Here is a 25035-nt window from a genome sequence, read left to right on the forward strand (position 1 = left end):
AGGAGCCTGGTAGGCTGCAGTCCATGGGGTCACCAAGAATCAGACACAACTGAGCGACTTCACTTTCACTTTTCACTTTCATGCATTGGAGAAGGAAATGGCAACCCACTCCAGTGTACTTGCCTGGAGAATCCCAGGGACAGGGGAGCCTGGTGGGCTGCCATCTCTGGGGCTGTACAGAGTCGGACACGACTGAAGTGACTTAGCAGCAGCAGCAGCAGTACTTAGGTGGTGCCAGTGGCAAAGAACATGCCTGCCAAGACAGGAGACATAAGAGACCCTAGTGCAATCCCTGGGTCGTGAAGATCCCCTGGAGGAGGAAATGGCAACCCACTCCAGGGTTCTTGCCTGGAGAATCCCATGACAGAGGAGCCTAGAGGGTTACGGTCCACAGGGCCACAAAGAGTTGGGACAGGACTGAAGTGACTTAGCGCACGTGCAGTACTATTATTAGCCCATTTCACACGTGAGGTGCAGAGAGGTTAAGCTACTGGCCCAAAGTCACACAGCTACTGGTAGAAGCAAAGGGAGATGTGCAACAGCATGGATGAACCTGGAAAGCATTACGCTAAGTGAAAGAAACCTGACACAGAAAAACGGATAAATCACAGCAGGATCTCACTGATACGTGGAATCTAAAAAAGTCAAAACCCATGGAGAAGCGCAGAACAGAATGGTGGAGGCTGGGGTGGGGGTCAGGGAGATGATGGTCAGAGAGAACAAACATTCAGTCATGAGATGAATACATTCTAGGGTGTAATGTGCAACATGGAGACGACAGTTAATAATACCGAATGCCTAATTTGCTACGAGGTAGACCCTCAGTGTTCTCACCACACACAACAGAAGTGGTGACTGTGTGAGGTGACGCATGTGTTAATTTACTTGATTGCGATAATCATTTCACAATGTGTATGTACATCAAATCATCTCGTGGTACTCCTTAAAAATATACACTTTTTATTTGTTAATTATGCCTCAGTACAGCTAGGAAAAATAAATAAGAGGGAAAAAAGCAGCACATGAAGGATGGAAACCTAGGTCTAGCTGAAATCCATGCTCTTGACACTTATATTAATATTTGACTGCCTCCAAACAAGGGAGGAAGTCACATTTTTAACTAAAATGTACACCAGAAACTTCTTATCACTGGGTAGTTTTTATTGTCTTATCACCTTGCCATTCAAGATTAAAAACAAACAAACAAAAAAACAATCTGTACTAAGGGATATAAAGAACAAAAATATTTTAACTTTGGTGAGAAGGCTTAAGACTCTCCAGCCCAGACAACAGAACTGATTAGACTCAGACCTGAAAAATTAGAGGCTGGAGCCAAAACACGTCCCTTTGGGATTTTGTCTGGCATCTTGCACTTTCAACAAGTTCCATATTTATTTTCACAGAGCTAATTCTGACTGGATAGTGTTGCTGCCAGGCCCGGTTGGTGATTTCAGAAATCAGTGTTTACCAGATCTTGGCACTTCCACTAAAAACATCACAGAATCACCAGTTTAATCATAAGCGTGGCTACGTTTAGTTTTAGAAAACAGTTATTTTTGAAAATTGTCAAAATGTAAAAAATGACATTAAATGAAACTGATGCTTTTTGATTAAATAAAAAGCATCTGACTTTTGTAAGAAATGCCATTTATCTTCTCAGATACCACAGTGAGAGTGCCATCTCATCGTACATGGAGATGCTTTGCTCTGTAAGCTGCAGAACCAGAATGTCTCCCTGCAGACACCTGCCCCAGCGCCACACCACAACCTTTCCCCGCACAACCAAACCGCAGGCTCGGGCTTCCAGTCCCTCCACGATCTACACCCGTCCCAGAACTGCAGCTCCACGAGGGCCACCTGCTGCAGGCCCCGTGAATCACAATCCTCAATGTGCATCACAAAGACGAGGGCAGCAGAGAAGGCTTCCTGCACACGATCAGAGGCCCAGTGCTGTGTGAAGGCCCTGGCTCAAGCTCTCTCCTCTCATGCCCCCACACTCGGCAGGAGGTGCCCCTCTTACCGCCAGCTTTAAAGACTGAGGCACTGAAGCTCAGCAGGGCTAAGGGAGCTGCCCTGGGCCGCACACACGCACACAACCCAGGTCCCTCAGACGTGAGCGCCCAGCCCTCGGCCCCCTCACCCCGTGGGGCTCTCCCTCCCCTCAGATGTGAGCGCCCAGCCCTCGGCCCCCTCGCCCCGCGGGGCTCTCCCTTCCCTCGTGCACAAAGCCCAGGAAGGCCCCCCTGCCATCTCCTCAGACAGCGCAGGGCAGGTTCTCCCTTCCAGTCTGAAGGGAAAATGCTAGCGGTTCTCCCAGACAAACCAGCTGGATAAAGGGAGCATAAAAGGAAGAGAAAACATCTCTGCCCTTAAGAACTCGACCGTCTAAGCTAGAGGGCTCTAAACAAATCCCTGTATCTCTAGGGCATTTCCGGTCAGCAGTGTATTTCCATTGTCATCTGGGACACATGCACACACACGGAGCCTGACTGCGTGTGACGCGCTGACACTTCCTAACCTTCTTTCCTTTTCTTTTAATTCGAGTATAGTTGGTTTACAATATTACAGTCATTTCAGGTGTACAACATAATGATTCAATACTTTTATAAATTATATTCCATTGAAAATTATTATAAAATATTGGGTATATTTTCTGTGCTGTACAATATATCCTTGTGTGCTCAGTCACTCAGCTGTGTGGGACCCTTTACAATCCTATGGATTGTTGCCCACCAGGCTCCTCTGTCCACAGGATTCTCCAGGCAGGAACACTGGAGTGGGTTGCCATGCCCTCCTCCAGGGGGTCTTCCCGACCCAGTGATCCAACTCCTGTCTCGTGTGTCTCAGGCACTGCAGGTGGATTCTTTACCGCTAAGCTATCAGGAAAACTCCACAATATACCCTTGTTGCTTATTAATTTTATACATAGTAGTCTGTATCTCTTAATGCCATGCTCTTAGGTCCCTTGGCTTTTTTTGTTGTTGTTGTACCACACACACGGTTTATGTGGGATCTTACTTCCGTAACCAGGGATCAAACCTGTGCCCCCTGCATTGGGAGTGCAGTCTTAACCACTACACTGCCAGGGAAGCCCTTTTTTTTTTTTCAGTGTGTCAACCTACTAACTTGACTCTGTGACTGTAGATTCTGGATGGTAGCTTGAAAAGCCCTGCTCCAGAATGCCCTATTTTAGCTCTAATTTTAAAAATAAATAAAAACAATCAGGAAGCTGGCCCTGACATCTAGCTTAAGTTTCTTAGGCTGCCAGGTCACTCCAATGCGCACGGCTGCACACGTCCCTGGACGGACACAGCAGTGACCAGGGTGGCTGAGGGCCTGCACCTGGAGTCCTCTGACCCGCACCCACGCGCTGCCCGAGTCCTCCAGATTCTGGCCTGTAAACTGGGAGCCAACGCCACTCACCCCCGAGCTTGTCGCAGGCCACCTGCCCGGAAGCTGGTCCCCGCTGCTCCCCGCTGCTCGGGAGGCCTAGGACACGGGCAGGAGGGGGCCAAGCTTAGCCTGTGGGACAGGCCCGAATCCCAACCCTGGCCTCCGCCCCGCAGCGCCTGACGCCCCCCGGTGGTCGCGGACAGCTCTGCGGCTGCAGACCGGCCTGTGGCCCCTCCACCACGCCAAGGGCCGCCTTCAGACCTCACCTCTCAGGGAGGAAAGGTCTGTTTTCTATAGGAAGCATGACACATGAGGTGCCTAAGCTATGACGGGGCCTCGGCCAGGCCCCTGCCCTCGGAGCACGCCCTCAAGCTGGGCAGATGGACAGGTAAACAGGTGACCATATAACCCACTGGGCCAGGCGGTGTAACTGAAACCCAGGCATCCAGGGAGAGCGCAGCTCATGCTGGAAGGCCCACTCCTTAATCCTAGCTGACTTTTTTTAGTAGGAAAAAAGCCACAGCTCACAAATTGCTAATGTATTAAGAATCAGAAACTACCGCCTCCAAGCCAAGTCTCAAGCCCGGAAGAAAAGCATCCTTGTCTGCTCTTGTTGTTTAGTCACTAAGTTGTGTGCAACTCTTTGTGACCCCATGGACTGTAGCCCACCAGGCTCCTCTGCCCATGGGATTTCCCAGGCAAGAATACTGGAGTTGGTTGCCATTTCCTGTTCCAGGGGATCTTCCTGACCCAGGGGCCGAACCCACATCTCTGGCATTGCAGGCAGATTCTTTACCAAGCCACCGGGGAAGCCCATCCTTGGATATACCCACAGCAACAGCAAGCAGGACTGTCATGACTCCAGCGCTGCCTCCCTGATGTGACTGTATGCTCCCTGAGGCTGGAAGTAAGGTCACCTGTTCAACATCACATGACAAATATCATAAGACTGGAATCTCAAAAGATGGAAAATCGCTGATTGCCTTTCCAGTTCCTCTGGAAGTTGCTCTATATTTGTCCAGAATCAAAATTACAAAAGGAAGGAAGGGTGGGTAGGATGAAAGGCCTCCTATGAGGTGGTCAAAAATAAGACTGAATCTGCTGGATGCTTAAGTAGGTCTTCTGAAAGGTGAGGCCAGAGGCCTCAAAGTTAGACTTTAAAAGTCATCTTAAGATTATAAGTCACTGTATAAGTGTGTACTAAAAGTATTCATGTGTCCAATGTGCATACTTGAAATACGTGTTTCTCAGTATGAAGATTCATTAAAAATCTAAAAAGAGGGTTACCACATGGCCCAGCAATCCCACTGCTGGGCATAGATCCAGAAAAGAGGGAAACTGTAAAGATACATGCACCCCACTATTCATAGTGGCACTGTTGACAACAGCCAAGACATGGGAGCAACGTGACAGATGAAGGGATAAGAAGACGTGTTATATATACACAGTGGAATATTACTCAGCCATAAAGAAGAATGAAATAATGTCATTTGCAGCAACATGGATGAGCCTAGAGATTACCCTAAGCGAAGTAAGTCATACAAAGAAGGACAAATACCATATGATAGCACTTATATGCAGAATCTAAAAAATCACACAAATAAATTTATTTACAAAACAGAAACAGACACTGCAAATAAAACTTATGGTTACTAAAGAGGAAAGGTGAGGAGGAAGAGATAAATTAGGAACTTGTGATGAACACATATAGACTACTATATATAAAATAGATAACCCACAAGGACTGTATATCACAGGAACTGCATTCAGTATCTTAAGCTGTATGTATGTGTGTATGTATATAACTGAATCACTTGGCTGCACACCTGAAACTAAAACAACATTGTAAATCTCTGGTGTGTGTGATATGCTTAGGTGCTTGGTTGCGTCTGACTCTGCAACCCCATGGACTGCAGCCGCCAGGCTCCTCTGTCCACAGGGATTCTCCAGGCAAGAATACTGGAGGTGTTGCCATGCCCTTCTCTAGGAGCTCTTCCCAACCCAGGGATCGAAACCAGGTCTCCCGCACTGCAGGCAGATGCTTTACCGTCTGAGCCACCAGGGAAGCCCAAAATATCACACTTCAATTAAAAAAAAAAACAAAAAACCTGTTTCCAACATCCTATTTTGGCATTTCTTAATTTTTTTAAACTACTGGGCTTGGGCGCTTGAGAGTGGCCATGTGGTTAACAAGGATACCCTGAGAGCTCTGGTCCCAGCAAATGAAGCAAATGTCAGCTACCCAGCTCCCAAACCAAAAACCTTAGAAAATACCTGGCTAAAGCAGGACTCTTTATGCTCCATCCTCTCTCTCTCGCTTTGGAGAAGGGAGTGTACCAGGAAGGTCAGTTACTAAGGCTCTCGGGACGGTGGGAGCGTCTCAGGCCTCTGCACCCGAGTTAAAGGTCTGTGATCTCTCCAAGTCGTGCTGGCTTAAAATAAAGACAGAAAGTAGTAACCTGTTCGTTGAGTTCCGGGAGATTTCATGTACGCTGTCTCGTTTACATCTGCTCAGCTCCTTCAGATATTATGATGATGCCCGGCTTAGGGAACACAGATGCAGAGGTTGAGTAAAAAGCCAGGAGGTGACTGGGAGGGACACTCAGATGGGCCCAGACGTGGCCCCCAGGCCCCACAGAATCCTTGCCAGCGGGGGCAGCACGTGAAGGGGGCACATGTTCACTCTCAGAAGACAACTGAGTTTTAGTTAATACCCCTGCTGATGTTTTGTCTGAAACATCAGAGAAGCCTATGCAGTATGCAACCTAAAGTCTCAGGTTTGTGACATCCCTTGAGAACCCATCCAGGGACATCCCTGGTGATTCAGCGGTTAAGAATCTGCCTGCCAATACAGCTGACTCGTGTTTGATCCCCGGTCTGGGAAGATTCTTCATGCTGCAGAGCACCTAAGCCGCATGCCTCAACTATTGAGCCCATGCTCTGCAACCAGAGAAGAGAAGCCACGGCTGCTGCACCTGGAGAGCAGCCCCAGAGCTCTGCAGCTCGAGGAAGGCCACACGCAGCAACAGAGGCTGAGTACACTCAGTAAATAAACAAATAAAATTTGTAAAAAAAGAAAAGAAAAAGAACCGGTCTGTGAGCGGGGGTCAACAGTGGCTCACTGTGAGGCAAGCCTGTGCACAGCGCCTGAGAAGTGCGACACGCCCGCGACGCAGACACTTCAAGCAGCAGGCTGCCTGCCAGGGCTCTGCAAGAGGCTCAGGCAGAAGAACTGCAGAGAGAGACGGGCAAACACACACCCGAAAGCTTGTGTTTACTCCCCAAAAACGCAGGGAAAGCAGAGTCCCGAGGACAGAAGGATGTCCAAGCGGACAGGCCCTGCATCCCAAGGAATGGGTGGAGATGACTCCATCACCACCTGCGTCTCTTCATAGACCTCACCACCCCACCGCACTCACCCAAGGCCTTAGGCAAGAACACCCAGAGAAAAAAGAGGGAAAGGGGAGAAAATGCGAACAAAGAGCAAAATTCCCACAATTCTGTGGTCCATCAGATCAGAGAGCTGGCCTGAAACATGGCTCCATTTGCACACAGAACCTCTGAGTCGGGAGGCCGGCGCCCCAGCGCCCACACCTGTTCCCCTCTGGGGAGAGGTCACTCCTGCCTCTGAACAGGCCCAGGAGCTGCTACCCGACTCCCCGCTCCCAGATGGGCTCCCAAAAGCATGTAGAGTGAGGCAAGAGGCCACACTGGGCAGACGGACCTGGGTTCCTCTACTCAGTGTTATGCGGCAGCAGGAACGGGAGGAAGCCTGGGGGAGAACGGATACTTGTACAACTGTAGCTGGGCTGCTGTGCACCTGAAAATATCACAGCACTGCTAATCAGCTATGCTCCAATACAAAATTAAAGGTTTTAACGAAACTAAAACAGAAAGACCTGGGTTCAAATCTCTGGCGCTGCTACTCACACACCGGGTCTGTTGGCATCACCTGATTCTCGCCTTACAAAACAGGGACAGTAATTCCCCATTTCCAAAGTTGTTGTGAGGAGTAAATGAAACAACACACCTAAAAGCCTTGATCGTCAACCAGCCGCTCTTACTAACATAAGCAGAAGCCACCCAGCCCTGGGTAATAACTAGATCTCATTCTTTAAAAGAAAAAGATTTCAGGAAGTTAATGAGGACTGACCATTTTCAGAAAAATCAAGGCTGTGGGGTGGGGAAAACTACACTCCCTCGCCTTCTGGAAGGATTCTGAAACCTCTCCACCACCGGCGCCCCTACCAGACGGAGAAGTGGCTGGCAGGTCTCCTTACCTCCAGACTCTTCACACTTTATAAATATACCACACGACCCACCAGAGAGTGCTCGCTGCCAACCTCCTGGGCAAACAAGCCCAACAATATTTGATCCGGAAATTAAACGTCCAGGCAGCCCAGCCACACTCAGTTCAAAATAGATCTCTGTGACCTACTTAGTCTTCCAGTACCATTCCCAACGCCAGACCCAGGGGGACGGGCGGGTCCGCTGACTTCCGCAGGGCCCTGCACAGCACCCCAGCTTTCCTGTAATTCAAAACGTGCACTGAAACAGTGATGGCTCAAGAAATTATCTTGGAAGGGGCCAGAAAGAAACCTTAGCTTAGAAACAGCTGATTGAAACAGTTGTTAAAAAGCAAAGAGTCTCAAAGTCATGACGACAATGCACCCCTCTGACCAGCTCCCATGATGAATTTTAATTCATTTAAACAAAGGCTACCATCTCTCTTGACAGTCCATTTTCAAGCTACCTATCCATCACCCTCACAGTTGTTTCTAGAGTATCGATACCTTCTCCAGGACACAATGGGCTCCTTGAGACCCTGTCTTCTTTATCGTGATATTTCACAGCATCTTGGTGCAGCGAGAAGCAAGCACCGCATTCACCACCACTGCCTCACCAGCAAGTCTTCCAGGTCCCACCCACTCCCACGCTTGGCTCCTCAAGATTAGGGACTACAAAGAGACAGACTTTGCTGGCTATAAAGATGAGAAAGGCACAGAAGACCAGGGAAAGCTGCTACATAGTTTCAACCACCAGGTAGCTACCAAACAGACCTCCTCTATTATAATTCATTTCACTAGGGCCGTGTGACCCTTGGGGCAGGAGACCAGGGAACCGGGGAAGTGAATCCAAGGGCCTTGGCAGAGTCGAAGCCAGTAAAATCCCAGAGCATTCCAACATACAGTACGAGGCAGACAATGGAACACTGTCTTTAACCAACTAGGGAACGGTGGAGGAAGCAAGCTGAGGGCCAAAACCAAAGAGAACAAGTCAAAGCAAAGCTGCTAGTCTTCACCTCCAAATCCACCCTCCCCAGGTCTCCAGCATCAGCAGCATAGACTCCTCTCCCAGACTGAGCTCTCAAATACCCATCCCAGAAATTTACTTGGTAGCCCTTTAGTTTGTTTAGCACTTTGACCCCATCATGACATTTAATCCTCTGTGATCACGAGGCAAGCAGAACAAGCATTTTCATTGCCCGCTTAGAAATGAGGAAATTGAGGCCATAGCATGTCTACCCCATGGTAAAAACCAGGTCTACTGCACAGACCTTCTAACTCCAAGTTCAATGCCTTTTCTCTAAAATCACTCGCACAGTATGCCCAGGCCTGGGAAAGCCAGCTATCTGAGCTCCAGCCCTCTGGTCTCAAGCCCACTAGCCCCTACGACTGAGAACCTTCTGGAGACAGAACTCTGACACACAGGCCACACACACACTTCCACCTGCTTTACAAACAGGTGCAGAGAAATCCTCGACCGCGGTGTCCCTTATGTCAGCCACTCGTGCCCCAAGCCAGGTGACCGCCCACCTGCCTGTAAACACACTAAACCCAACTCCAGAGCTTTCAAAGGAGAGACACACACACACTGCTTTCTGCAATCAAATGGTGATCTCGGGGCAGGGTAGGTAATCGCAGACCCAGCAGCCACAAACCAGAGATCCTAGACCTCCGAGTACCAGCACCCTGGGTCTACATCCTGTTTCCGGGACTCCTTACTCTCTGTGACCTTAAGCATCTTTGTTTCTCTAAATCTCAGCTTCCTCATTTCTAAAATAAGGAATTTAAAAAAAGGATCTCACAGTGAATATATTTCATGCCACAGAACTGAAAAATGGTTAAAAAGGTAAGTTTTGTATATTTCACCACAATAAAATAAAATGGGCTAGCATTTATATTGTTAGAGAACCTCACAGGTTCATAACAAGGATTAAATAAAAGTTTAATGGCAATTCTTATGTGTGTAGCACATACTAAAGCATAATAAATAGCTATTTATTATTTATAGTAATTTTAATATTAATAGCTTTTATTATCTGGGCAATATGTGCTCAACATGGAAAATGCTGAAAACAAAAAGATAAAAAGAATCTCCTTTAATACTAAAATCCAGAAGCAACCACTGAAATAAAATTCTTTATGGTATTTCTCCAAAGCATAGATATTTTGTAAATTTGGAATATAATATATAGTCAACTTTGTCATCATGATCCATTCTTTTCTGAAAAACTGCAGAAACAACTCTCTCTACATCCAGAAATAAAGGGACTTTGTTCAGGGCAAGGATCAAAAGTTGCATGAAACTTGAGGCAGGAACACAGAGCTCACGCTGAACAGCTGGGGACACCTGCCCCCAAAGCCAGGAGGGAGGTATCCGTCAAACCCGGCCACCTGTTCCTCCCTCCCCATCGACGCTCACCCAGAGAGCAAGACCCCGGGGTCTGGCCAAGCAAGACAAGGGCCATGGGGGAGCCCATGGGAGCTCTGCGCACCATGTCCCCGCCCTCGGGAGCTCCTGCAGTAACAGGAGAGCCGTGCAGGCAAGTCACCCTGGGGCCTGTGCCGCAGGCTGCGGGGGCACAGGAAGGAGACACGCATGACAGCCATCCCATCCAGCCCCCGGTAAAGAGGAAGTCACCCAGGCCCATGAGACAAGTGACAGCCCCAAGGCTGCAGGGATGAGACCAGTCCCGACTTCGGGCCAGAAGGCTGAGCTCTCAGGGTCCTGAGGTAGCTCACAGATGCCCAGTTTAAAAAAAACACACACGAAAAAAAAAAACAAAAAGAAACCATCAAGGCCAATATCCAGTATGTACGAACAAGTCCTTATTTACTAGGTGCTTAGGGCACATCCCCAGTGGCTCAGCATTAAAGAATCCTCCTGCCAATGCAGGAGACGCAGAAGGCGCAGGTTCGATCCCTGGGTGGTAAAGATCCCCTAGAGAAGGAAATGGCAACCCGCTCCAGTAGTCTTGCCTGGAGAATCCCATGGACAGAGGAGCCTGGCAGGCTACAGTCCACGAGGTCACAAAGAGCCAGAGACAACCAGGCAGGCACACACTGGGAGCATGTCAGCACAGAGACAGTGGCGCCTGGGCACAGGACAAGGAGCTTGTTTTACCCAGACCCTGGGGCTCTGCCTGGCTCCCGTCCGTGGGCAAGGCCTCTCTGCCTCTAATGCGGAAATGAGGCCAGACTCCACCAACTCCTGGGGACGCCACGTGGGCCAAAACTTCCCGGAGCGCCCGGCAAAGAAGGAAGCTCTTCTGCTGGGCTGGGGAAGCAGCCCCAGGACCAACTCCAGAGAAGGAACCATGACCCCACAAAACACACTTAAAGGTTCTGTCCCGGGCGAGGCATGGCCTTCCCCCACTTTCTTTTGGACGGGTGAGTATTCTGTTGGGAAGCAGGGGCAGGGAGCGAGCAGCACCCCCAAGGCAATTCCTGAAATCCAACAGAGGAGCAGCTGCTCCAGGCACTGGGGAGTTCTATTTCCATCTCTGCTTACACGTAATTATCTCCTAAAGCGGTGCTCCCCGGAGGGCTGGCAGTGCCAGTGGCCCCAGGTCACCTCCTGGACCGGCTGCTCCTGCACCAGCATCACAGAAGGAGGCCTGGAAGACAGCCCAAAGCAGGGCCACCCGCGGCCCACTCCTCCCAGGCCCGGATTGCAGCAGTGCCAGGCCCTTTCCTCTGGTGACGCAGAGAGGAAATCAAACGGGAGCCAGATAAGGAGCTCCGACGCCAAGCAATCCATAGTTATGAGTCCCCAGGGGCCACGCGGGCCAAACCAGCCCAGGCCGGCCAGCCATGCCCGGGGCACTTTCCTTCCAACAACGACGGGGCTCGGATGCAGGCCCGAGTGCTTTCACAGCAAATAGGAACGACAGCGCACAGCTCTGCGTGCCAGCGACGAGCTGGGGGCAGGGAGGGCCTGGGTGCCCTGACGCCACCCGGGTCCCCGGCCCGGCGCTCTGCAGGCCAAGGGAGGCGGCCTGAGGCGCTGACTCCACTCTTCTCATGGTGACGGGGTCCACGGAAGGATGTGGGCCCTGAGTGCCCTGGGCGCGCCAGCCTCAGTCGGCAGTTTCTACGCCTGCTGGGGCGCGGGCACCGTGCCAGGTGGCACCCCCCGAGCCGGGCTGGCGGCAAGACGCGCCCCGGCCTCCTCTGCTCTCTCTTCTTGCCTGTGATTTCCGCGTGGGGAGCGGGTGATGTACAGGCATCTATGAGGAGGCAGGACACACAGGAGAGGGCGGTGGGTCGAGGGTCAATAGAGCAGAGAGAGACAACTGCCACAAAACACCCTGGTGCCTGAACACGGCGCTGCAGCGGCACCTAAACCCGGAAAAGCCTCAACCGGCTGCCCACCTGCCAGCGATGCTCTCGCTGTGCTTGTGGACTCATCACTGGCTCCTATCCCAAAGGGGGCAAAAGGCCCCCACCCCAAACACACACACACACGACTTCCACCTCCGCGCCCCCACACCAGCCTGGCAGGCGCACGTGTCCACCTCGAGGCCTCTGTGGCAGCTGCCCCCTGGCCGGACCACGTCCCCGCCACACTACAACGCCCCTCAGACACGACTGCTCAGCAAGGCCTGCCTGGACCCGCTTTCAGCGCCTCACCACCCCCTGCCCCAGGCGCTCCCCTGATGTTTCAGCAACTATCCCCACCTCACACACTGTTCTGGGTCCACCACTGTCCCCACAAACCCACAGCCACCTGAAACCATGTGACCCCTTCTGGAGAGAGGGCCTTCGGATGTACACGGTTAAGGCGAGGTCACGTGGAGGGGGCCCACAAAGAAAGAGGGGCCACAGACACAGGGAAGATGCCGTGCGGTGACGGAGGCAGGGAGCAGAGGACGCAGGCACCCCCAGGAACGGGGGAAGCAAGGGAGCCCCAGGACAGCGAGAGAACAAGGCCTGGTGTTTAAGCCATCTGGTTTGCGGCCCTTTGCTGCAGCACACTAGGAAACTGGGATGACCATGGGCTGTGACCAGCTATTTATGGTCTGCTGCCCCTCACGAGAAAATAAGCCCCAAGAGAAAAGAATTTTGATGTCTTTTGCTCGATGTAAAACACCCAACGCATGGAATAGCATCCACCTGAAAAAATGTATTTGCTGGACAGGTTCTGAGTGAATGAAGATAAGCCTAGAAGGGGGGTGGGGTGCTGCACCCACCCTACAGAGGGCACAACTGAGGGGCTGGTGTCCAAGCTCCACTCAGAGACAGAAGAGCCAGAACCAGAACTGAATCGAGACCTCGCTCATTCCTTTGAGAAGCAACCTTCAGCTCCTCCGGGCGCCGAGCAAGCCACTGCCACGCGAGCCCTTGGTCAGCACGCGCATGGAGTGGAATGCAGGAAGCGCAGGCTCCAGGCGTCCCCTGGGCAGGGCCACAACCTGGCCCAGGCCACCCCAGGGCCGTGTCCTCGCCTGCAGAGTGAGGGCAGCCAGCCGGCCTGCTGGTGAAGACGCAAGTGAGGCCCTTCTTCCCACGCTGCCTCCGCGAGGCCCTCTCAGGCCCAGGGGCCAGAGGACGGCCGTCCAGCGGCTGATGCAGGGCGGTGCCTCTGGCACTCTCCCAGTGCTGCTCTGAAGTCCGGCTCACACCTCAGGGCACTCGTGCTTGCACGCCCCATAATCACACCCTGTCACACGCACAAGCGCCTGGACTCACGGTACCCAGAGTTCTGCAAGCCCCACAGTCTGCGAGCCCACCTGTGTCCCTGCCGGGCAGGCGGCTCTGTTCCTCCCCCGCAAACACGGGGCTCCCCCAGCACGTTCTGCTTTCAGGACCAAGGTTCCCTTCTGCCCCCTGGACCCAGGCAGCCAGGGTCCTCTGGAACCCTGGGCACAGCTCTGCCCACACGCAGCCGGCAGGCCTCTCTGGTTTGGGAGAAACCATCAGAAAACATAGCAGGGACTTCAGAAGAGCGTGCCATCGCACCCGCATGCACTGCACACACACGTGGTCAGGGCAGGAGACCCGTGGAAACGGCACCCCAGGGCCAGCACTGTTGGGAGCGCAACCAGGCAGGGGGTGAAGTGAGAGCCCCCCACCTGCGGGCTGCACTTCCCGGCCCTCCCTGCAGCGACCTCAGCTCACAGGGGCCCGGAGCAGCAGACGGCAGACTCTGCAGGGCACCCCGAACACTGCATGGTTCTGTTTTCCTGCAGCTAGAAGAGGCAGCACGTGGCCCATTTACCCAGCATGGAGAACAGGGTAAAGAGCCCCAAGCCTCGAGCCCGGAGCCCCGTCCCACCTGCACGCTGAGCCACCAGGCTCACAGCTGCATGTCCCCTCTCACAGCCGGGCTCAGCCTCTGAAACAAAGCGGAGAGGCTGTAAGAGGATCCGCAGGACCCAGTCACCCTAAGCAGGGGGGCCTCTGCTCTGACACCTCACGGCAGGGCTGGCGCAGGAAAAGAGCCCCGAACCCTCCACCCCACAGCTTCCCACAGCCCTGCCTGACCTGGATCTGCCTGTATCTTCCTCGACATTACCAGACGATGTGCACTGCTATATTTACCAAAGGCAACACTCGTTTGTTCATTTAGAAACACTTATTAAGGAAAGGGGCTTCCCAGGTGGCTCAGATGTAAAGAATCCGCCTGCAATGCAGGAGACCTGGGTTTGACCCCTGGGTCAGGAAGATCCCCTGGAGAAGGGAATGGCAACCCACTCCAGTATTCTTGGGCTTCACTGGTGGCTCAGCTGGCAAAGAATCTGCCTGCAATGCGGGAGACCTGGGTTTGACCCCTGGGTCAGGAAGATCCCCTGGAGAAGGGAATGGCAACCCACCCCAGTATTCTGGCCTGGAGAATTGCCACAGATAGAGAAGCCTGGTGGGCTATATAGTCCATGGGGTCGCAGAGTCAGACACAACCTAGTGATTAAACCACCATTAAGGAAAGGAGAACACAAATGAACGTGGTAGCTGCTTACTGTTGCTGAGTGCATGCTAGTAGTGTGCTGATCTTCACAAACACGACTCTCTGAATCCCCGCAACAGCCCTGTGGGTGGGTGCTGATATAACTCCTGGTTTATAGATGAGGAAATCGAGGCCAGGAGAAAAGACAACCTCACTTACATCACACAGCCATAGACGACAGAGTGAGAGCTGGAAGTGGAGCCTCCTCCCACCCCACCCGCACCTCCATCACTCCTGCCTCCTGGCCTTCTTTGAACGGCAGGTGCAGGATGCTGTCATTAAGTCAGAGCGTCCCAGAGCCCACTGTGCAGCTCAGCCCACAGGGAAAGGCCAGGTGAGGCCTCAGGACATGCCCTCTGTCCACCCAGGCTGCTCAGGGACCACCCATCACTATCTTCCCAAGCGAGCCGGGAGGGGCCAGAGGGGCACCGCCTGCTGCAGGGACAGCCCCGCCGCGGGGTGCTGCTTCACGCCGGGGTGCTGCTTCACACCCAGAACAGAGGCTGTCCTGACTTTCTGGCGTGCACTTCCCTAGCTCAGCTCCCAGGCCTGGCACCTCTGCCTCAGCTATGCAGAACAGAACTGCTATCAACGCGCTGCTTACAAGCACTTGCCTCCTTGGGGAGAGGCTCGCAGAAAGACTCTGGCAGGTCACGCCAGAATTAAAATGATCCATTACAGTGCCCAGCCTCTGGGCAAAGTGGACAGAACGTGAAACCAGGAGCACTTGCTCCCACTGCCACATCCCCACCCCTGTCTGCAGGGCACCCTGAGCAGAGCCGTGGTCCTGGGGGCTCAGCGTCCCCATCCTCCAGGACTATGATGCCTCCCCCAAAAGTAAGATCCGAAAGCCAAGTGAGTCTCATAGCCACACCAGCGATGGTGAAATGCCTACTAAACACTATCCATTTCTATCATCTAGCAGAATGGCAGTCCAGGGGGAAGGGGCGGCCTCATTATCTATTGGTACTTTAAACCAGCCCAGCCCTCAAAAGTGCAGCGTGGGGATTCGCTGTAACAGTTCAAACATGTAGAACCTGTGGCATACTGATTCCACTCCTAGAGAAATACACACATGTGTACAACAGTATGCATGTATGAAGATATAATAGCAAAACTAATGAGTTAGATTATGTCTATCAATGGGGGACTGACTCATAAATTATGATACATCTACAAATATTTTCTAGACAAAGTAAAAGAGAGAAGAATGCATGAACAGATCTGTAAGATCCATTATACGAAAAGATAAAATGGTGAAACAATATATATGATGCAATCCAATTAATGCCTACAGAAGAAACAAAGCGGTATGTTTCTGGGTCTGGACAGGCTGATGGACGTTCCAATCGTCAGGGCTGAGGAGTTAGCAGGGAGGGGCCCTTGAAAGAGGGGGTCCCAGGGGAAGGAGAACTCTGTATCTGCTGCTGTGGACTTCACTAAGTGATTGGGAGGGTGGAGTGCAAGAGTGTAACAAATTCATGTATCGCTTAGAAAAAAGGCAACAATCTGATTGAAAAATACCACCACCACCAAAACAGGGTTGTTTTGTGTTCTGGCGTGAAGCTGCCTCTGCAATTTGAACAAGTTTGGGGCCATACTCCAAGGTTTTCCCAAGAATGAATAATGAAGTTCAAGTGCAATCTCTAAGCCACAGAGACAGATGGGATCAGGGTTGACGGGGAGGAAGGGCAGGGTGGACGGCAGTGCTGTGGGAGCTGCAGCTGCCCCCCGGAAGCCGCTGGGCTCCAGGAGCCACTGTTCTGAGACTCGCCTCCCTCTAACCCCACGGGATAAGAAGAAAGTGAGAACCAGGGTGAAGGAGAGTTCCTTTTCCCACAGCAGAGGGGCGGTCACCCACTGTCAGCAACAGAGCTGCTCCCAAGTGAAGCTGGAGAAAAAGGGAAAGCAGGGAACGTATCAGTCATTAAGTCGCGTCACACTCTGCGGCCCCACGGACTATAGCCCCGCCAGGCTCCTGTCCATGGGATTCTCCAGGCCAGCACACTGCCATTCCTTTCTCAGGGGACCTTCCCAACCCAGGATCAAACCCAGGTCTCCTGCACTGCAGGTGGATTCTTTACCGTCTGAGCCACTTTCCTGCCAGGCTCCTGAAGCTCCAAGGACAGCCAGGCTGGCAGCCCAGCGTCCACATATTCAACTCCCTCCAAACAACCAGTCAAGCCTCCCTTCACATTCAACACTGAAACTGAACCGGAACACACATCAGAGGGTTCTGCCAACAGAACAAGAACAATGTGGTACAAGGAGAGATCAATCAGTGATATGCTGGGTAAAGACAGTTACTCTTTCTGCTTGTCCTTAGTAACATGTCTGTAAATTTAAAGATTTGATAAAGACCTTGTTTGCTTCCTAATAATAACTAAAACAAACACACAATTACACAGCTAAACAGAGCAAAAAGAAAAAGAGAGGGGCTTTGCTTAGGACATGATGTTCAGAAGGCAGGCTGACAGCTGACACCCCCAGGTCAGGTGCTTCCCTCCCATTAGAACAGGTACCCCGTTAGTGCACTAAACACTCAGGGCACTGTAACAGCCCACGGCTAGGGGACCACCCTCAGGACAAGGAACAGAAGCCCCGTCTTGGGGGTAAGGGGTGCCCCCCGCACAGCGGGGCAGTGGAGTCCCGTGCGTGACTCACCAGGGCGAGGCCTTGCCTGCAGAAGCCAGGAGCAGGCAGGCCCAGCAAGGACCCTCGGCCCCCTCACAGTGAGGATGCAACCCAAGAAAAGCCAGGACCTGGCCAACAGGCAAGAGCTCAGCAGGAGCTACCTGAAGAGTCCAAGTGTTTACGCAAGGAAAATGGGAAGCCTGGGCAAGTTTGCACGGATGCCGGCACTGGCGAAGGGAACGGCCCGGGGCCAGCGCACTCCTGACGTGGTGGCAGGCCCCGCACGATGAGGACACGCAGGCCCCGAGAGCACAGGCATGGCGCGCGCCCCTGGGCTTTGGCACTGTTTCCCCCAGGCACGGCCCGGCTCCCCACCGCGCTGCACCCTTTGCGGGGTGGGCTCACCTCCGGGCAGGGCCGGCCACCCTGAGAACTTGCCCACCACTGCCGCCCACCAACCAGCCCCGGATGTGTGGTGACCACCCGCCACCCGCGTCTAGAGACGGGTCAGCCCTGGTGGACCCGTCAGAGGCGAGGCCCACAGCCAGCACAGTCCGCTGGGTCCCCCGGGAGCAGGAGGATGCGGACCCCACCCTGGGAGGCAGCCTTCACGGGGCTTCTCCCCTGTGATCCTTTCACCTGAAGTGTGAACATGCAAGCCTGCACATCCCTCATGGACTGGGCTCTGAGAACATGAATTCCATCCCGAGCTGCTCCAGGAAAGGTGGCAATGGAGGCCAGGTGGGTGGGCGAAGACAGGGAGGGGTTGGGGCTTATCCCGGCACCTTCCTCCAGCTTGAGAGACCACAGGAGGCCACCGTGGTTTCAGGCCCTCAGTCTGCACATGGCATCAATACCCCGCCTATGGCACAAGACTGGCCGTGAGGGGCAGAGGGGAGAGCGGAGACTTGGCCCCTCATATCTCAAGCCCCGGTCTAAGGACAGAACACCATCCACGGCCAGCGCCCCCCATGCCCCACCACCTGCCAGCCTCAACGCCGTGAGTCCAACCCTCACGCTCTCTCAGGCAAGTTATCCTGACGGCCTCAATCCTCTGCTGCCCCTTGCGGACTCCACACAGCCCCAACCCAGCCCCGTCTCCAGGATGGAGTCCAGCACCGGCAGGGCGGCCTGACCCCCGCCTTCCAGGCTCTGGACTCACAGACATCTGGGCTGCCACGCAGGCGAACATCCCACCCCAGCTCTAGGAACGCAGGCGCTTCTGAGCCGTCTCCTCATCTGAGCAGGGGGATAACACGACTGACCTCCAGAGCCTCTGTGAATTCAGCAAAGGACACCCCAGCTCTCCAAGAAGGACCACGACTCTCCCTGTCCCCAACCTGGCTCCAGAGTCTCCTCTCTTCACGACCTCGCTGTGCTGCTTCCTCACAACGAATGAACATGGGCAAGGTCAGAAAAAAGGCATATTCGAGATCTAAAGGTGAAGGATCATAAACATAAAAATTAGGCTCCCAAGATGTGAAAGATACCAAAATTAACTCATTATCAAAATAATGTGAGAGGAGGGAACAGACAGGAAAAGAAGAAAAACATCACTTCAGAGGAACTGCTTTCAAAATATATAGCTTTGTGACTTTTTCTTAGACTTCATTTTTTCCAAAGATTTAGGAAGATTACATTTCAAAAGCTCACAAAGGAGACATTTCTGGGTTTTTTTTTTAATTGTTTCTTAATTAATATCTTCAGAGAACTAAGAAGTACTTTTATAGACTGACTGAATCTTAATAAAATTCTCAGAGAAATTCTGGCATCAGTCACAACAAACACCCTCTTGGAATTTAATTTCATTTTCCACATACAACTTACTATGGAAACTCATTTATGATGATACCACCACCAGTCAAAATCTGCCTGGAACATAAAAACTTCAAAGTGCCACAAGAGATTCCTTTAGGACTTGATGGAAATTGGTCCCATATTTAGCCAAATCCTCATCTAACGGAGAATTCCCCCATGACAAACTGTCCAGATTTTACCATCAAAATCACCTCTTCCATCCACTCGCAGCCCATAGCTTCCTTCCCCTCCCACCATATACTACAGCTCTAACAATGCCTCCTTCCAGCCAGAAGTCCCCAAATTCAGTCTCTTTCCCTTTTTGCACAAAACGGACAAAAGGTAACCAGCCACATCCATCTTTAGCCCCTACCAAAGACCTGTTCCTTCTGGCTTCTAGTTTGCTTCAAGCCCCGCCTTTCTTTTAATTCTCACTTGAAGTATAGTTGATTCACAAGGCTGAGCCAGTCCCAGCAATGCCCTCCTTTCAGATGATGCTAAGACCCCGAATATTCACTGTGTGTGTTGAGGGTGCAGTGGGAAGCCAAAAGCTAAAAGAATTATTTATAAGTACAAAAACATACTTTAAAGCCTTTTTCCCTGGAGGACAATTCCTACTGGAAGACTTAATCAATCCCATTATTCCAAGTGCCCATGGGCAAGGGGAGAGGAGGGGGTGAATGCTAACCATCACTGAGTACCTGCTGCAACTCACAAGTGCATCTCATTTAGTGCAAGGCAGATATTATCATCTTCATTTTACACACATGGAAATCAGGCTCAGAGGGATTAGGCTCACCATGTACACCAGGCCCATCAGACACTGGGTTCCTGAGTCATGGACTCATATGCTTCCAGAGTCCTCGACCTGCCCCAGGTTGGAGGGCACTGTACAGTTTACACGTTGCTTTTCACATATAAGATCTCATTTAATATCTCAATCCTGTAAGTAACAGTTAAGAATTACTTTTCCATGGGCGAGGAGCCTGGGGGAGAAGGGGTACGTGCATACGCACGGCTGAGCGCTTCTGCTGTTCACCTGACACTACACCACGTTGTTAATCACTACATCCCAAAACAAAATAAAACGTTTAAAAAAAAAGAATTACTTTTCCACTATCATAGAACATTACATGTGTGCATGCTGTCGTGTCCGACTCTTCGTGACCCCATGGACGGCAGCCTGACAGGCCCCTCTGTCCATGGATTCTCCAGGCAGGAGCACTGGAGTGGGTGTCATTCCCTCCTCCAGGGCATCTTCCCCACCAGGGATCGAACCCACGACCCCTGCTGCATCTCCTGCATCACAGGCAGATTCTTTACTGCTGAGCCACCATATCTTGTCCTGCCTGATACATGGTGGGGGCTCAAATGACAACTATTATTAGCACCAGGATTTTTATTAATTTAATAGCTCTCAGTTAAAGTAAAAATTTATACAAGAAACTGACAGAAAAGGATTACTGAAAATGACGTGGTCAAACCCAATATGGACTTGAAAGCTATTAATGGAAGAGAGCAGAAAGACAGGAGCATCAGTTAGGATAAAACACACACACACACACACACACACACACACACACACCCCTCCCCGCTCACCAGCACCATGCCAGCCATGGCATTCCAACTTCTCAGCATCCAAAACAGGATGGGCAGGAAGAGCCTCTGAACTTCTACTGAGAGATTGTCCAGAGTCTAGGGAATAGGGGTGGAGCAGACACATTATTACCTTGAGCTATTTTTAATGTATCTAATGCACTATTTGCCTATTAATTTTACTCACTTGAAACCTGGGAGGTTCAGAAATGCCACATGTAACAGGAATCAGTTCCCCATTTCTCAAGTCAGAACGGAAAAGATGACAGAAGCGTGGAGGCATAAAGACGGCAGCATCAGTCAGACAGAAGGAAACCTACGGTCCTATGGCAATGAGAGGGGCTTCCGGGGAGCTCAGCGGTAAAGCATCAGCCTGCAGCGCATGGGACCCAGGTTCAATCTCTGGATCGGGAAGATCCCCTGGAGGAGGGTATGGCAATCCACTCCAGGATTCTTGCCAGAAAATCCTATGGACCAAGGAGGCTGGTGGGGTCCTCTCGTACGGAATGGGGTCACAGAGTCGGGCATGACTGAGCACTCACCCACAGCAAGGAGAGATCCTGGGGGTATTCTTCGAGCAAGGCTGCTCCAAGTAGATCCACTGCTCATCCACTCCAGGCTTGAAGATTCAAACAAAAGAAAAAATTCAGGTCCACAGATGAGACATACATAACTTTTTAAAGCACAGTTAACAACTTTATGATAATGATAGCTGAACAGGCAATACACTAATTGTCTGCATAAGAACAGTATCCTGACGGCAAATCCAGTAGCAATTATTACTAGTTGTTGGTTTTGTTTTACCTTATGCAGCCTCTCTTGCTTCTGAGCTGTGTTAAGTCCACCCTAATTTCTTTATAATAGGCTGAGGTGGACTTTGTGTGGCTGATCAAGGTTCACAAGGAAAAAGATGTCCCTCAAACACCTACTCCTGCCACCTAAGACTGTCTAACTCATTCTGTATACTGAATTTCACACATAAAGAAACTGAGTTCCAAAGAGGGGAAGTGATGCGTTGGAGGCCATCAGTTCAGTCCCTCAGTCATGTCCGACTCTTTGCGACCCCATGGACTGCAGCACACCAGGCTTCCCTGTCCATCACCAACTCCCTGAGCTTACTCAAACTCAGGCCCATCAAGTTGGTGATGCCATTACTGGAGACCATAATCCTTGCTAATACATTTAGGACTAGGACAAGGTCTCAAGGCCTACAGTGTGGGTCTCCAGCTCTACCACTGTTGCAAATTACCTAGTGCGCTTGTGTCTTGAATACAAATTTTATTTGAAGGGGAGGAAAAAAAAACCCTAGCATGAGTCATCTCCACTGTCAAGGGGCACCACACAGATTATTCCAATAAAGCATCTGCAGAACCACTTGTTTCTGAAATAGCCAGCCTCAGCCCGAGAATCAAAGGCCATGTCTTACGCCCCTTCAGGATGACCACGACTCTGCGAACAGAGAGGCTGCTAGGCTTTGCGGATCAGTAGCCGAACCCAAGGAATACCGACGTGGCTGGTGCTGGAGAGGGCAATGGGGGTGGGTGCGTGGGTGTCAGAGGGGGTCAGAGCTGCGTCTTCTCCTGGCAACGGTTAATGATTGCATGCAGCCCAATCCTACTGCCCACGGGACCCCTAAATATCCCATCCACTCAGGGGGTCCCTCGTTAACTTCCCAGACAGCAGCGCCGCAGTAGGGGAGGCGAGTCTGGCAGACGGGGAGGGGAGGTACTTGGCCCAGGCTGTAGAGGAAGCGCGGCTCGGCCGCCTCCTCCAGCAGTTCCAGGAACTCCCCACCGGGTCTCCGGGCGCCCAGAGGCGTCCCCAACTCTGAGCCCGACCCCTCCCCCGCGTCCGCCCGGCAAGGGGGAGGGGGCAAGCCCACCGCCGCTCCACTCCGCCCCCCGCCCCCCCGGCGCCCCCCGCGGGCCTGTCTTCCCCCTGCTCACCACGGGCCCCGTCGGGTACCTGCGGACTCCAGCCGGGGACCCCGATCGCGCCCCTTCCTTTCCGCGCGCCGAACACCCGCGCCCGCCGCCTCCGGCGCCCCGCGTGCCCCAGTCCCCCGGGGCCGCCGCGCGCCCGCACTTCCCGCCCGGCCCGGGGGCTCGCGGTCTGCCCCAACTTTCCCGGCCGCGGCTCCAGCCCGCAGCGCGGAGACCCCGGCCCCGCGCAGAGACGCGCGGCCCCGCGGCCCCCGCCCGCGGCCGGCACGAGTTGCGCTCGGGACGCGCTCCGGGCCCGGGCCTCGGCAGCCGCCCGGCTCTGCGCGGGGCGGGCGCGGCGGGAACCACGGGGCCGCCGCCCCCCCCCCCGGCCTGGCCCGGCCCGCGCCGCCGCTCACCTCCGCCTGCGCTGCCGCTGCCGGGAAGACGTGGCGGTGGCCGCCGCTCACGCTCCCCGCCTCGCCTCCCGGCGCCCGGGCGCGCGGCCCCGGCCGGCAGCGCCAGGCGCCCTCTGCCGCCGGGAAGCCGAATCCTCCCTCCCTAACCCTAACGCGCCCGCCCGGCCCGGCCGCCCGCCCGCGTGCCGCGGCCCCTCGCCCCGCTCTCCACCGCCGCTGCTCCGAGACGCTCCGCCGGAGGCCCCGGGCTCGCCTCGGGGAGCCCGCCTCCGGGCGCCCGCCCGCCCCGGCCAGCCGCCGCTCGCCGACCCCCCCGCTCCCCGCCGCCGGTGCGGCTCGCGCCCCAGCCGGCTCCATACCGTTTCTGCTTCCCTTAACCCTAACCCTTGCCCCGGAGAAAGTCAAGTCAGGCTGGGGAGCAGCCGGCTCGCCGTCCCCTCTCCTAGTTTAGCGCCCCGCCCGGAATACCCAAGTGCGCCACACACACTTCTTACGGGATCCAAGGAGCGAATGAATGAGGGCAGACTTTGGCAGCTCTCCACCACGCAGGCTTCTAAACTTCCAGAGAACAGATACCCGGACCTGGATTTGTTTTTTCGTTTGTGAATTACACACACAGACACGTGCTCAGCGTTGCATAAATAAATAAGATTCACAGTTCCCGACCTCAGACCAGCACGGAGCGGCACAAGGCCCACCGCCCAGTTACTCCCGGCTTTTAGTCGAACAGATTTAGGATTTAGATCTTCCACTTAAAAGCTGGGAGCTCTTGGGAAAGCTAATCTCTCTGAGCGGTTACCTCGTCTATACACTGAGAATAGTAAAACCTACTTCCCAGGGCTGTTGTGAGCATTGAGACCTTGCATTGTATGTGAAGTGCCTTGCTCGGCCCCTCCACCCACCTATGCTGCAGAGCTAAGTGGTAGAAGCCCTTATTATGATCATTAACAGGTAGCTACTGTTACTATTATTACTGATCCAGTAGGTAATAAAAACTATATGCAAAATGTAAACGGCCACCTTTTCATCTGAGGACACCCCTTGTGAGTGTGGAATTGTCACCTACCCAACAGGGCCTCTCCAGTCTCTCCTCTTCCCCACCCCCAAGAATTAACTAATTGGTACTGGGTTTTTTTAAGACCTGTAGAACTGGCTCTCCTACTGGTTTTCCACCTGGGTTTTAGTGGCCAGTCTCTTAATGAACAGTGTTTATTTTCTTGTAAAGGCAGCGAATGCTTAAGGGTTTCTGCAATCTACAGCATCTACTGTTTCCTCATTGCCCCTCTCTCAACACCTGGAGGCCATCTTTGCACTTTTGACAGTCTCCTTCCTGCTCTGCATGGAAAACAGCAGCGGGTGCAATGAAGTTGCATCAGACAAGACTGGGCTGGAATCCCAGCCTGTCCACCTTGGGTTTTCTGTACCTCAGTCCCCTGAGTTGTAAACTGTGGAGAATGACCCATCTGTGGCATTGAGAGATGGGTGATCCAATCTTTGAGTGAAGTGCCTGGAACATAAAGGTGTTTACTAAAAGGCAACTGTTGATTTGTTTATTTAACCAGCGTTTAGGGAGCATCCTAGGTGGTGCTGGTGGTAAAGAATCTACCTACTAGTGCAGGAGACGCAGGTTCAATCCCTGGGTCAGGACAGGAAATGGCAACCCACTCCAGTATTCTTACCTGGAGAATCCCATGGACAGAGGAGCCTGGTGGGCTACAGTCCATGGGGTGGCAGAGAGTTGGACACAACTCAGCATCTGAGCCTAGCATAGCACAGCTCAGGGAGCATCCACTGAGTGTCATACATTCTGGGAGAGTGACGGAAAGAAACATAGGTGAGGTAGGATTCCTGTCCTCAAAAGAGATTGAGGTCTGCTTGACAAGAAGGGCACCCACATCCATGGGCAGAGGGGTTAGGAGGACATAGATGCTGCTAATATGAAATTAGAAAGCCTTAGTTCCCAACTGAGGCAGTGGTACTGCAGTAAAGATTGCTTTAATTCATTATAATTGTAAATGGTATTTTCCTCTAAATATGTACATAAC

The 25035-nt window shown here is 52.7% G+C and overlaps 1 protein-coding gene across 29 annotated transcripts in view; it reads right to left on the reverse strand.

The window, feature by feature from the left end:
• The window catches only part of SMCO4 (single-pass membrane protein with coiled-coil domains 4), a 75511-nt gene extending 51539 nt beyond the window's left edge, over window positions 1–23972 (reverse strand). For 5 of the 29 annotated variants that reach the window (XM_086383268.1, XM_086383275.1, XM_086383259.1 and 2 more), the window contains exons 1-2: window positions 22991–23088; window positions 21192–21268 (exon numbers count right to left, since the gene is read on the reverse strand). Coding sequence is in view for 12 of the 29 variants with exons in the window: in XM_086383250.1 (XP_086239376.1) it covers window positions 21192–21258 (67 nt within the window). In the remaining 17 variants the exon portion in view is untranslated. Of the gene's footprint in view, window positions 1–123; window positions 254–18521; window positions 18692–20652; window positions 20749–21191; window positions 21269–22614; window positions 22677–22990; window positions 23089–23349 lie in introns of those variants that run through there. The other 24 variants (XM_086383253.1, XM_086383246.1, XM_086383254.1 and 21 more) reach the window with 19 other exon arrangements.
• Window positions 23973–25035: the final 1063 nt, after the last annotated feature.

Source organism: Bos grunniens, chromosome 29, assembly GCF_055505025.1.
Source record: "Bos grunniens cultivar Pamir isolate PY7600 chromosome 29, Bosgru_T2T1.0, whole genome shotgun sequence".
Lineage (NCBI taxonomy): Eukaryota > Metazoa > Chordata > Mammalia > Artiodactyla > Bovidae > Bos > Bos grunniens.